Source organism: Phalaenopsis equestris, unplaced genomic scaffold (genome assembly GCF_001263595.1).
Source record: "Phalaenopsis equestris unplaced genomic scaffold, ASM126359v1 Scaffold221702, whole genome shotgun sequence".
Classification (NCBI taxonomy): Eukaryota; Viridiplantae; Streptophyta; class Magnoliopsida; order Asparagales; family Orchidaceae; genus Phalaenopsis; species Phalaenopsis equestris.
Genome location: NW_018239910.1, coordinates 25,929 through 38,951, shown reverse-complemented (window position 1 = coordinate 38,951; position 13,023 = coordinate 25,929). Strand labels below are relative to the sequence as shown.

General features: G+C 34.9%; 1 protein-coding gene across 9 annotated transcripts in view; it reads right to left on the bottom strand.

Annotated features, from left to right (window-relative positions):
- Positions 1–12,675, bottom strand: part of LOC110037582 (uncharacterized protein YNL011C) — a 162,595-nt gene extending 149,920 nt beyond the window's left edge. For 8 of the 9 annotated variants that reach the window (XR_002295349.1, XM_020742256.1, XM_020742255.1 and 5 more), the window contains exons 1-4: positions 12,403–12,675; positions 4,076–4,192; positions 3,832–3,964; positions 3,074–3,170 (exon numbers count right to left, since the gene is read on the bottom strand). Coding sequence is in view for 8 of the 9 variants with exons in the window: in XM_020742256.1 (XP_020597915.1) it covers positions 3,074–3,170; positions 3,832–3,964; positions 4,076–4,192; positions 12,403–12,655 (600 nt within the window). In the remaining variant the exon portion in view is untranslated. Of the gene's footprint in view, positions 1–3,073; positions 3,171–3,831; positions 3,965–4,075; positions 4,193–10,217; positions 10,705–12,402 lie in introns of those variants that run through there. The other variant, XM_020742259.1, reaches the window with a different exon arrangement.
- Between the last annotated feature and the right edge of the window lie 348 nt (positions 12,676–13,023).

Here is a 13,023-nt window from a genome sequence, read left to right as displayed (position 1 = left end):
GACTTTCCAACTATCCTAGTGTTTCGTTTTGTCTCTGAAATAATAATGGATTTCTTGGGCTTTTAAACCCTATGGAAACTCTCTTTAGGCCTCCACATGCTAGTCCTTAGCCCTTACAACTAAGAGTCGAGTTCTTGGGACTACTCATATGAGGCCTCACAAAAAGAGTCAGGAGGTAATTTAAGTTTCTAAAAGAGTGGGTCCCATCACAAATCCTCTAGGATAATCAATAGGAAAGTCCTAAGGCTAGATCCTAGGCTCTAGGAGAAAGAATTAGACCTCACCGAAAATGAGGTCTAATCACAAACAAGCATTTCCCGAGCGATGCATTCTTTTTCCTAAATGATACTTAAGTTTTAAGGAAAAATACTCATATGTCCCGGAACAAATATTTAAATCCTCTAGTTTTATAAAAAAAATTTCAAATGAGTCCCTAATTTTTCTGACCGGTATCTAACTCACTAAATTTGATTATCATATTATATATATATAAGCTTTGGTTTTCCTCTGTTTCCCATCCAGCAATCCGTCTACATCCAAGCTACAAAGCCCCATCGCAGAAATGAAGAGAAAACCGAAGGAAATTGAAAGATAGGTTGTCTTAAATATCTTTATATATGTAATTTTCTGTAATTAAATCAATCACAGCCTTTAAAATTCATCGAACCACTGCATGAAAAGATTAGTGGGATGGCTGCAGAGAATTTAAAAACAATAAATTTATTAAGTTAATAATAAGAATATATTAAATTTAATTAAGTTAATATATTATTTTTAGAAAAATAAATATATTAATGATTCATGTGTGTGTGTGTGTGTCGATTTGATCAAAATAAATTATAGAATTTAATAAAAATAATTTTGATAAATAATTAGGCCAATTACAGGGAATTGAGGATGCCCTAAAAGTCATCATATTTATGCCTGAAAACAAAAATTTTTAAAAATATATTAATATTCCATTTATATATCAATTTTTCTATATTTTTAGCTTGTCAAACTTGAAGTTTTTAGGGCAGATTTTTGAAAGTAAGCTTGAAAATCAAGTGATTAGAAGAGTATAAAAACTATGTATTCAAATATAGGGAAATCCATTTGAGGTTGGAATATCTATTTAAGATTATTAATGTATTGGATTAAGATTTAAATCAAGAACTTCCTAAATATTTATAGAAAACTATGACTTTTTAGGTCATCTATGCAAGATGGTGAGCTCGAGAAGAGCTTAGATAATAAACTCATTATGCATCCGACCCAACGACCTGGGTGAAATAAGCAATTGTCATATTAAGTAACAAAAATGTTATTTATGATCATTAATTATCAGTCTATTTACATATTCATTTATTATGTATTAGGTATCAGAAATTGGCAGTTAAAATTATTTAATATCGTTGAATAAATGTATATTTCATAAAAGAGTAAGTTTAAATATAAGTTATTAATTTTACTGACCCTATTGTACTCATACATAAGTTAAATAAATAATTTACTTGCAAGAATATTCAGATAAACAGTAATTGCATATGAAAAATAATTATAACGGTAAAATAATAAAGAGAATTTCATATGTGTTATGATAAATAAACAGATACAGAAGACCTGTGTAGGAAAGATAGAAGTTCTGATAAAATGAGCCCAAATAGAAAAAAAATCGAATTCTCGACTTTTGATATTGAGATTAGAATAGATAATTTAGTATCAGGGAGTCATTGTTAAGTGTTATATTAGAGACGACCAACCTTTAATAGCTGTTATAATACTGAGCAGGTAAAATGAATACCCAAATGAATACCCAAAAAAAAAAAAAGGTCAAAGTTTATTCAAATACAAAATGACATTCTTTAGGCAAGAAAATTATCAATAATAATGAAGGTATAAGTAAAGAAAGACAAACAGATTTTTTGCATAATTAACTGATTGAAATCATTGTCAGTATCAGTTTGATTATTATTGGCTACAATTTCTTATACTATATTTACTTCATGATTCTTTTACTTGTATGTATTTAAATATATTTATTATTGTTCTTGTTGTTACTTATACTAGCCACTAACTAGCATACATGTTTATTTCATATCTATTGAACATTATTTTAGTATTGATTATTTCACGGAACCTAAAACTTACCCAATATTATGTTGTTACTTTTCATAAGGGTGAGAAATATGAAGGCATTTAGCCATGTGAATTACCTTTTTGTGCATCTTTTGAATGTAAAAATTTTAAATGATTTTTTTAACTATTTTTGGGATATGTACGTTTTTATATTTAAGTATTTAGCAGCTCTATATATTGTTTGAAAATTATTTCTACATAATTTCATGTGTATTTTGATATGAATGATTATTGAATAAATTAAACTGTAAGTAACGGCTTGTCATAGTTTAGTGAAACCAATCCCCGACTCAATTAGTCTTGCTTTGTGCAAATCAGGATGAGTGCTTATGGGAATTGAGTTGAACTAAGTCATCCTCCTTTGTTATACCTCTAATTTACCAGAGAGAGCTGATTGAGACTGTGAAACCAGTGTGTTTCACAATTTACATGAATATATAAATGTTATTTTTCTCAAGCATATCTAGGCTTTTCAAATATATAGCAACTTAAAATCATAATAATCAAGCAAATCAAAAACATAACGATGGTAGCCACTAATATACCTACGCTTGAATATATTAACATCATTATATCTCAGAAACAAATTTATCTTGAAATAATGTGGTGTAGAATTTTACCAAAAAGCATTTACTGCTATACAAAACACTGAAATTTAAGTGGTGCTCATATAGAATTTCACTATAATATAACAAAAGGGACAAAAAGTGGAAAGAAACACAACAAAATCATGAACAAAAGCAAATCAAAATAATGAATCGTACAAGAAAATATGTGCATGAAAATCAAAGAAGTTTTCAAGTAGCAAAACAAGTGTGATTGAAACTTTAGGGTAAATGCTTTCCATGCAAACATAGGTAATAAACAAGAAAAATTGACGAAGTTAAGACGTATTAACAGTAAACATATCCACGTGGAAGGTATAAATAAGATATTTTCACGTCCAGTAATTTACCTGATTTTGAAAGTAAGCTAAAAATGCACGAATTGTTTCCCCATAAGGACGGGAAACACCATTCCATAAGAAATGCTCGCCTTCAACAATTTGATACCTATAAATTTTCATAAATTACAAACACTTTAATATGCACAGAACTGAAATTCAAATGAATGACAGAACTAATCGAGAATTATCAATACAGCACATTTTGATCGCATGTGATTGAAAAACTTCAATCATTAATCATAATGGGATGACTTTGATACAACCCTGATAAAAATAAGAAAAAAACTTAAGAGGACTCCGCATATGACATTCAAAGTATGTAGATATATATAGACACACACAGACACACACATATAAATGGAGAGGGAGAGAGAGAGAGCACTTCAGAAAAAATAAACCCACTTATCCTTTCATCTTTTACCATCTATCATAACTTTTAAATGGCTTAGATATGAAGTAGCCAAAAGACAACATTTAACAACTTCTCATAACAACACCAATTTTTAGGTAAGTTAAAACTTATTCAAAGTTTGAGATGGAGTGGAAGCTATGGAAGAATTAGTTACTCCATACTTCAAAATTGATACATACATACATATAAAAATTGTTCCATGAATGGCTGAGATATGATATAGGAAGTTATTTTACCTAATATTTCTTTAAAAAATAAAAAAATCTCCATTAAGAAAAAATAAGCAATAGAAACTGATATGTACAAACAAATTATACGATTTTCTGTGACTCAGTACATAACAATTCACAATTACCACTCAGATTTAGCGTCTGATGCATCGAGAGGTAATCTGTGTCCAAGCAGTCTTCTAACAGCAATAGCTTCAGAAGTGCTTTCGTCAGACAATCTCAGACATCTTGATCTTATATCCCCTACAGCTGGTCCACCTATGAGGAACATATTATTTTATTTTACATTTGTGGAAAAGGAACCACTAAACCAAAAACTCCAAACAATCTAATAACTCCTTGAGTCCATTATAAAATAATATAATTTACCAACAACTCGTACAATCTCAGCTGTACTCCCCCCATCATCCGAAATAGGAAGAACATGCGAAACTCGAGTTGTAACTTTCTTCAGCTCTTCTGCCACGCCGTTAAATGCAGTTCCACCTATAGAATTTAAAGTTAAATAATAGATTTCTATGGATTTTAGTGAATTTGCAAAAGTTAATGGGAATCTTCAAAAAGTATAATCTTCATTTATGCAAACTCAGCAAAAGACTAAAGCATCAGCAAGAAACTCAAACCATCTGGACTAAATGCATTGCCATGCAAAGACCCAAGTTGTCATATCACAATAATCCCAACAATTCAGAAATAATCACTAGCTATATGATTATAAAAGATGTTTATATAATTCTTTTCTGTGGGTGTACTTGTTTGAGTTTTTAGATGGCTATCCAAGATGTTGCAAGGTTTCATAAAAGATCTTCATACTTTCAACTACTAAGAAAATATCCTTAATATGTTAGAACAGAATGAGACTACAAATAGCCAAAAAAAACTCAAAGCATGTGTGATTAAAACAAAATAGAGAAGACATAGAAAGAATTGCTCAAAAAACTTGTTCTAAAAAACTTGTTCTAAACTTGTTCTATTCATTAATCACTTGGGCTTATATAGGGCCTTACACATTTTACAAATAAGTACCTAGACTTCTATATTTCCTATTTATAATTAGGATTCTAAAACAAGATACAAATCTCAACCCTCCCCCTTAAAATGGACAAAAGATATCCGCTAAACTCATCTTGACACATAATTTAGACAAATCTAATAAACTAAGTCCTTTTGCGGACAGTCGGCGACTTGCTCTCTAGTGGCTACATGATGTAGCTCCAACAGTCCATTATTTAACTTTTCCTAAATGAAGAAACTATCAATCTCCACATGTTTGGTTCTATCATGTTGCACCGGGTTGTCGGCAATATGAATTGCTGACTTGTTGTCGAAGGTTCTCAGTCACATCATTAAAGCAACTCCTAAGGTCATGGCCCTATATTCTGTCTTTGTTGTTGACCCCTCTGATACCGACTATTTATTACTCTTCCAGGAGACCACGTTGCCCCCTAAAAACATGTAGTATCCAAATGTGGACATCTGATGCAATTTTTTATATGCAAGTATTTAATAAGTTGACACCGCTACTTAAAGATTTTAATCCCCGGCAACGGCGGCAAAAAATTCAACGCGCACTTAGTGTGTGTTGTTTTTCTATGTGTTTAGTATTAATTTAATTCCCCTGAAATGGTGTCAAAAACTTGACCCGACCCGAAGTTACGCAGTAATTTAGCTTTCCAAAATATGGTCAAAAACTTGACCCAATTTATATTAAGTATTTAATGTGAAAAATTTAAATGTTATATAAAATATATAAATTAATTCACATACTATCGCTTCAAATAATATAGGGTTTTCCTTAAAAACCCAGTATCGATCCCACGATGAAGCAAGGTAAGAGATCCTGAGTCAAATTCTAGTCTGTTATTAGTACTTAGTTTGGAAGATCGATTTAAGTGAATTTTCTAACAAGTACTCCTAAATATAAGACTTAAGTTTAAAACAACTAATAACTATTCCTAAATGAAAATATTAAAATATTATATTAATTCTAAAGATAACCATTTTTGAATGAATTAGTTCAGAGAATTTTAAGATGTTAAAAACTACTATTCTTATGTAGTGAATTGGATAACATAAAGGAATGAGGTACATTAAACATTATATGTGTCAAATAGGAATAATTTTAATTTTATACCCTCAGTCAAGTGTTATAAAGAATTGTTGGCTAATCTTAGGTTTAGTCTCTAAATCCGTGGTTAGGCTGGGAAGATACTGACTCTCACTCCAGAGCTCCCACTTCCCTTCCCCTGAAGGCTAACTCTCGTTTTAGTTCTTAAACACTAAGACCAAATTGAGGATTTTAGTCTGTAACCCTAGAATCTCAAATTCTTTGCCCAGTAATATATATATTTCCCTATTTATTTGCACTCAACCCCCATGAACTTCACCATCCATGAAATTTGAATGTGGTTCCACTTTGTTGATAATTACACCGCCCTCTCGGGTCTTAATGCAATTACAACGAATTTTAACACTACAACGGGACCTTATTGTAAGGTAAAGGAAGTGCAAGTAAAAATCATTATATTTATAATTAAAACTTTTTCAAGCATGCATCCCAATATCCTAAACATGAATCCTACTCATTGCAAAAAAAAAGTAATTGGAAAATACGGCATAATCTTCTCATGTCACTATTTCCAAAAAAGAAGAAAGAGTAAGAGAAACACATCACAAAGCACGAAGAAAACACAACGAAAAACTTCATTACATCAAAGCAAATCCACTAGATAAGTGTTTACAAAATCATAAGATAATGAAGAAAACAATACTTAGTTTTTTTCCCTTAAAAAAAAGATGAAAATCTCTCTCACAAAATTTCCCGCTGATCCATACAATACTAGTACATCTCCTTACATATTCTCTCAAAATCCCCTCTCCAATCTCTATAAAAAGGTAGAAATCTACATTTATACTCCTACTCTAAGATCTATAAACATTCTCCACATTTTTCTACTCACACACCACCTTTTTCTGACATAAAATCACTTTATTATAGCGTAGGGGTGAATTTCCAAAGAGATGTCTCAAGTAACCTTCCAAAAATTGTCCAAATACATTGAATCTCGGCCATAACCGCCCAAAATCGCGTCCAAGTTGTCTCAGGTGTCGTCGGCGCCGTTCTGGACCCTGTCGGCACCATATTTTTGTCATTTTTTGAATTCAGGCGCTAGTCTGCAGCAGCTCTACCGTTTCACTCCGTTCAGCTCCGTTTCAGCTCTGTTTCGCTCCGTTTCAGTTGCGATTCGTTCCTAACAGACAAGCCTACAAAATAAGTATAAAAACAACATTTCTTTAAAGTGTAATTTCATTCAAAAATATGTGAGAAGTGTAATGTGAGAAGTGTAAAAGATGAGAAGTGTAAAAGATATTAAGCATAGAAAGATATATCGAAATGTGTCAGGATAAATTTTCTTTTTTGCTCCAAATTGCACAGTTTTTGCTTCTTTTTCTCCAGAACTCCATTTCTTGTGCCTAAAATCAAAAATATACAAAATACCCTCATTTAAAATGCAATATCATTGAAAATTATCAAATATAGGCATTGAAAGCACATGAAAAATTGAACCTTTTTTAGGCGTATCAACATCCTGTCATCAACACAACTCGCCCAGTCAGATTCACAATAACCCTCAATGCCTAGATGTTCATTCTTCTTGAAGATCAACCCCTTCTTTGGTGCACTTTTCAGGTACCTCGGAATCTGATACACATATCCATGTGGCCCTTCCTCAGATCATGCATGTCGCGACTCACCACGCTTACTGCAAATGATATGTCGGGACGAGTATGATTCAGATAGATGAGACAATCTATCAACCTCTGGTATCTTTGCCGATCAACTAACTCACCTACCTCTGCGCTCAACTTTCACTTATGATCAATTGGTGAAACAATAAGCTTGCATCCCAACATTCTTGGCTCTATGAGCAATTCTAGCGCATATGTCATCTAAGATAGAGCATTCCCCTCTACTCCACGAAGCACCTCAATCCCAATGAAGTATCTAATTTGTCACAAGTCCTTCATCTCAAACTGTTTGTGAAATCTTGTATTTAGCAGCGCAATCTCTCCCTCATCATCATCAGTGACTGTCATAACAACCACATACATGACAAGTATAGTGGTGTGACCACTGTTTCATCAAGCAAACAATGTGTGGTCGGCATTAATCTGGTTATAGTCGAAGCCCACCATTTCTCTCTTGAACATGTCAAACCAAGCTCGAGAAGACTATTTCAAACTGTACTGTGACTTTCTCAGTCTACATACCTTGCCCACATTTTGGTCTGTACTAAAGCCTGGGGGGATCTCCATGTACACCTCTTCCAGTTGATCCCCATGAATAAATGCATTCTTCACATTCAGTTGGTGTAACCTCCATCCACATCCAGAGAAATGAGATTCTTAATCGTGCTTATCTTTTCAACTGATGCAAATGTCTTATGATAGTCAATTTCATACATCTGACTATACTCTTTAGCCACCAACTGTGTTTTATAGCGATTAATTTTTCCTTCTGAGGAATTTAAAGACTCATTTACACCACTACCATTTTCTCTATTGGTAGCAATGCGAGATCCCACATCATATTCTTCTCAAGAGCATTAAGTTCCTCCAGCATGACAGCCTTCCACTTTGAAACCTTCTTAGCTACCTGCCAGCACTTGGGTATAGAGAGTGTCTAAAGATGTAATGAATGCTTCGTATAAGGTGATACATTAAAGTATGAGACAAAATGAGCAATATCATGTGAGAACCAAAATGATAAAGAGAATAACAATCAAAAGAATGGCCAACATTATTACGAGAGGTCCTTAAAGTTATGGGAGTAGGAGGAGAATGAGAAGAATCACATCACCTGTGTAATCTAATTTTGAGGTGGATGGTACAAGTGTATCAAGAGTCGAGGTAGACTAGGACAAGGGATTTGATGGCACATCCGGCATTGTTCCCTCATTCTATCTCCTCTTTGTATACACTCGCAACTCCCCATGATCTTGAGTCCCACCACCTTCAGACTCATTTTCCTCATCGTTCGGCTCTTCCTCAGCTTCACTTTTTTCATTATATGGCCCTTCGTAGATCTTTCCCACATAACGGAAGAAGATATCGTTCCCACATGTATCAATCTCTCACCATCACTATTCTCCCCCTCTCGCCTTATATCTTCAGTATCTGGTAAATCACCAAAGGGTGAGATCACCTCCAAGGAATAGTACGATTCAAATTCTTTAAACGTCACATCAATACTCACAAACAATCTCGCATCTATTGGGCTCCAACAGACATATCCTTCTGAGTAGCGGAATAACTCACAAAAACACACTTCACAGCTCTGAGATCCAACTTTCTCATTGATAATTTATTGTCATTTACAAAACATACACAATCAAATACCTTCAATGAAAAAATTCCGCCATTATCTCCTTTAACCAATTCACAAGGAGAATGCTACTCAATACACTTGAGAGCATTCTGTTGATAAATTGAGCAGTTGTTTAAACTCCTTGACCCAAAAGTGTTTTGGAACATTCATCGAGATCATCATGTTTCGGGCTACCTCTAGAAGGTGTTTATTCTTTCTCTCTGTTACTCAATTTTGTGTAGGTGTGTATGAACATGTGGTTTTGAATTTGTATTTCTTGGGCAGACAAGTACTCCTCAAATTCCTTATAGATATACTTTGTCCCATTATCATACCTCAATACATTCACTATTGCACTGTATTCAGTTTGAATCACCCTGTGAAAGTCTTTAAAGCAAGCAAACAAGTCACTTTTGCTCCTATAGCCAAGTAACATGAGAAAATGATAAATGAACGTCACAAAATATCTATAATCATTCATCAAAATTATAGAATAAGGTTCTCATACATCTGAATGCACAAAATCAAAGACATAAGTATTTATTTCCTGCTATGTTTACTAAACTCACAAGCATCACACACAAGCTTTTGCTTATTTATCTATTCATACAGAGGCGAATACAAATGACTCAATAAACTGAATGAAGAGTGTTTCATGTGTTTGTGATGTAGCAACATCACTTTCTCCACACTGCTCCTGATCCTCCTACTTCAGCACTCTCTATCATGGATGTCAGAGTTGAGTCTATTTCCTCTTATCCAAGGACCAGGGTTCATTATGCCACGTGCAATCCCAATTCTTTGGTTAGTCCCCTTCTCTTAAAAGATCACCTTAGGAATATTAAATGAAACAATACATTTTAGTTGAAGAATAATAGAATTAATGGATAAAAGGTCCACTGAAAAGGAAGATGCATCAAAACATTAGACAAATTCATATAATTAATACCCCTCACTGTACCCTTACTAACCACAGGTTGTGTTGTACCATCAGCAGTCTAAATATTCTTTGTAACTACTAAATGAGTATAGGATGCGAACTCTCAAGCATTACCTGTCACATGCCGAGATGCACCAGATTATATTATCTATTATGGTGTTCTTGTGATGGATATAAAGGCAAAAGCATATGTATCACGATACCTTTGGCTAAGTGAACATAAATAACAATCCCTTGAATGATGATAAGATGGATGCATCCTGTCATATCACTTGTCGTTCTTTGCTTCCTCTCTAACATCTCAAGGAGCTCGTGATCCTTATTAGTAAAGACCACCCTGGTCTCTCCTTCGTCTTTCGCGACCATCAAATTTGCCTGATAATCCCCTCTTCCACCTCTTTGGCATCCATGGCTACGGTCACGACATCTGGACTGTCCACATCCATCTCTCTCTCTCCCCTTTGGTGGCTTTGGACAGGTTTTAGTGTCTCATTTCCCCACAGTTGTAGCACCTACGTGTCTCCCCCCGAGCACCTGTCATACCTAACTCAGCTTTTATTCCCGTCAGATATCCCTCTAGTCTCCTCCAAACTAAAGTGGCATCAATCCGACGCGACCAACTCAGATACGTGGTTGTTTCATCAAGTTTCAGATCCACATGAATGAGATCTAGCTTCACCTTCTTCAAAGCATATGTTGAGGTTGTGGCTCCCGTCGAGTCGCTGCTTCCCTGTATAAGTCCAACTAAGACTTTCAGAACTTCAAGATCTATCTTCTCCGGAAGTTTCAATCCTTTATTTATCGCACTATTTCTGTCTTTTGACATCCTTGATCATAAGGATCAAGTCTTGATGACACATATCACCCGTGAATTCCTTCTCCGCCACTTTCTCCTCACACCGAAGGCCCTGTTACTATTTTTCCTTTTCACTTCTGCTCTGATGCATCGAGTTGCAACCTGCATACTCTAATAGAAGTCGTTTGAATAGTCTGCTCCATTGCTTTCTCCTCGTACCAAAGCCGTGTTATTGTTCTCCCCTTTGCTTCGTCTATACAGCATCAAATCGCAACCTTCACGCTCGACCCGCAACCATCTATCCACGTCGATGTCTTCCTCGCATGAATTGTGTCCCAGCGTCGAAGTTCGTTGAAGTTTTCCTCGTGTGAACCGCATCCCAGCGCCGAAGTCTTCCTCGCGCCTCAATCTTCTTCATGCTCAAACAAAAGCCTCATCTCTATCGCGTGAACCCTTCTTCTTCGCGCCACTCCGTGCAAGAAAGCCTAGGGCTTTGATACCATAAGGAAAGAATTGCTCAAAAAACTTGTTTTATTCATTAACCACTTGAACTTATATAGGGTCTTAAACATTTTACAAATAAGTATCCACGCTTCTTCTACATTATCTATTTACAATTAGGACTCCAAAACTAGGTACAAATCTCAACAGTATAATGTAAGAGGCTGAGTTCAACTACAACTGTGCCTTGATAGATGAATGTAAAGCTCGGTAGGAAATTTTCAAAGAAAATAGGAAGATGTACATATATGCCACTTAATTCCTATGTTTTTACATATCTAGCACCTAAACTTTAATTTATAAATTTATGCCACATTATTTGTGCATGAAAATGTTCAATTTACATTTTAAAAGTTAAAATAGTGGCATTTTTTATGTGATAATAAAGATTTGAATGTTATAAATGGAAAAAGTAGAGTTTACGAGTTAGTTATATAAATACAAGGGAATTGGACGATATGCATGTAAATGCCCCCCAAAAAAATGACTCAAGAAACAGTGATCTGACAGATGGAAATTTGGGAAAAACATGATGATAATGTAAATGGCAGAACAGGTGCTGATCTAATATAGCAAATCTAGCCTACATATACCACTGGAATATTGGAAATCTAAAAGGAACTATTGGTTAAAACATGACAACAGTGCTGTATTGAGAAAAACTCTAATGAAGCAATGCAAGCTAACGATGACTCCAGAACTTCCACATAAAATAGAGTTCGTAAAATGGGGGCAGAGACTAGCTTATGGTATATCCCATTTCCAAGTTTCCAATTAACTCACATGGCAATCACAATGCGCAGCAGATATAGGGCCAAGTTTATTTACACTAAAATTATTGTTCAATTCCATGGAAACAGAAATTCACTTCCGCCTATAGAGCTAAATGCGTACAAAGCCAGCAGATGGACATATTTATTATCCAGTATAGCCGGAATCAATGATTAGCATTTTTAATATAAAATAAAAGCCTTTCAAAGTTATGAGATTGGTCCAATAAATGCTTGAACTCAATCAACAATAATTATCCACTTAATTCATTCAAAAAAAGGTAAACATCAGCATAATTGTGGATGAAGATAGCACAGCACCAGAAAAGACGAGTAATGATGGCTGCTGGCTAGTCTTGGGGCTCGACGTTGGGGAAGAGAAATAACGAGAAGGAGAGCTATTACAGTGCGTGGAGGCCATCGGAACGCAATAACTACGCTGCGTGGAAGCGACGGGCCAATATGGGAGGAAGACGGTGACCGCGGAGAAGTTCGCGAAGAGAAATGGCTGAGAGAAGGGGTAGCGGAGGGAGGAGTTATGTACCGGCGTGGGCGCTAAAACGCCATCCGCCATGGCGCCAATATTTGCGTACATAAAGTGGAAAAAATATTACATTACGCATTAGAGTAAAGTGCTTACCCAACGAAATCACGCCACGATATCCCGCGCAACGCAGAAATAAAACGGCCCAGTAACACGGGGAATATTCCTCCCCGTGTTATTCATGTGTTATTGTGTGTTATTCATGTGTTATTGTATCCTGGGAATATTCCTGGTGTTATAATAACACAATAACACATGAATAACACATGAATAACACACAATAACACTTGAATAACACGGGAAATATTCCCGAAAGAGAAAAAACGGCGCAGTAACACGGGGGAATATTCTCTCCCGTGTTATTCTTGTGTTATTGTGTTTTATTCATGTGTTATTGT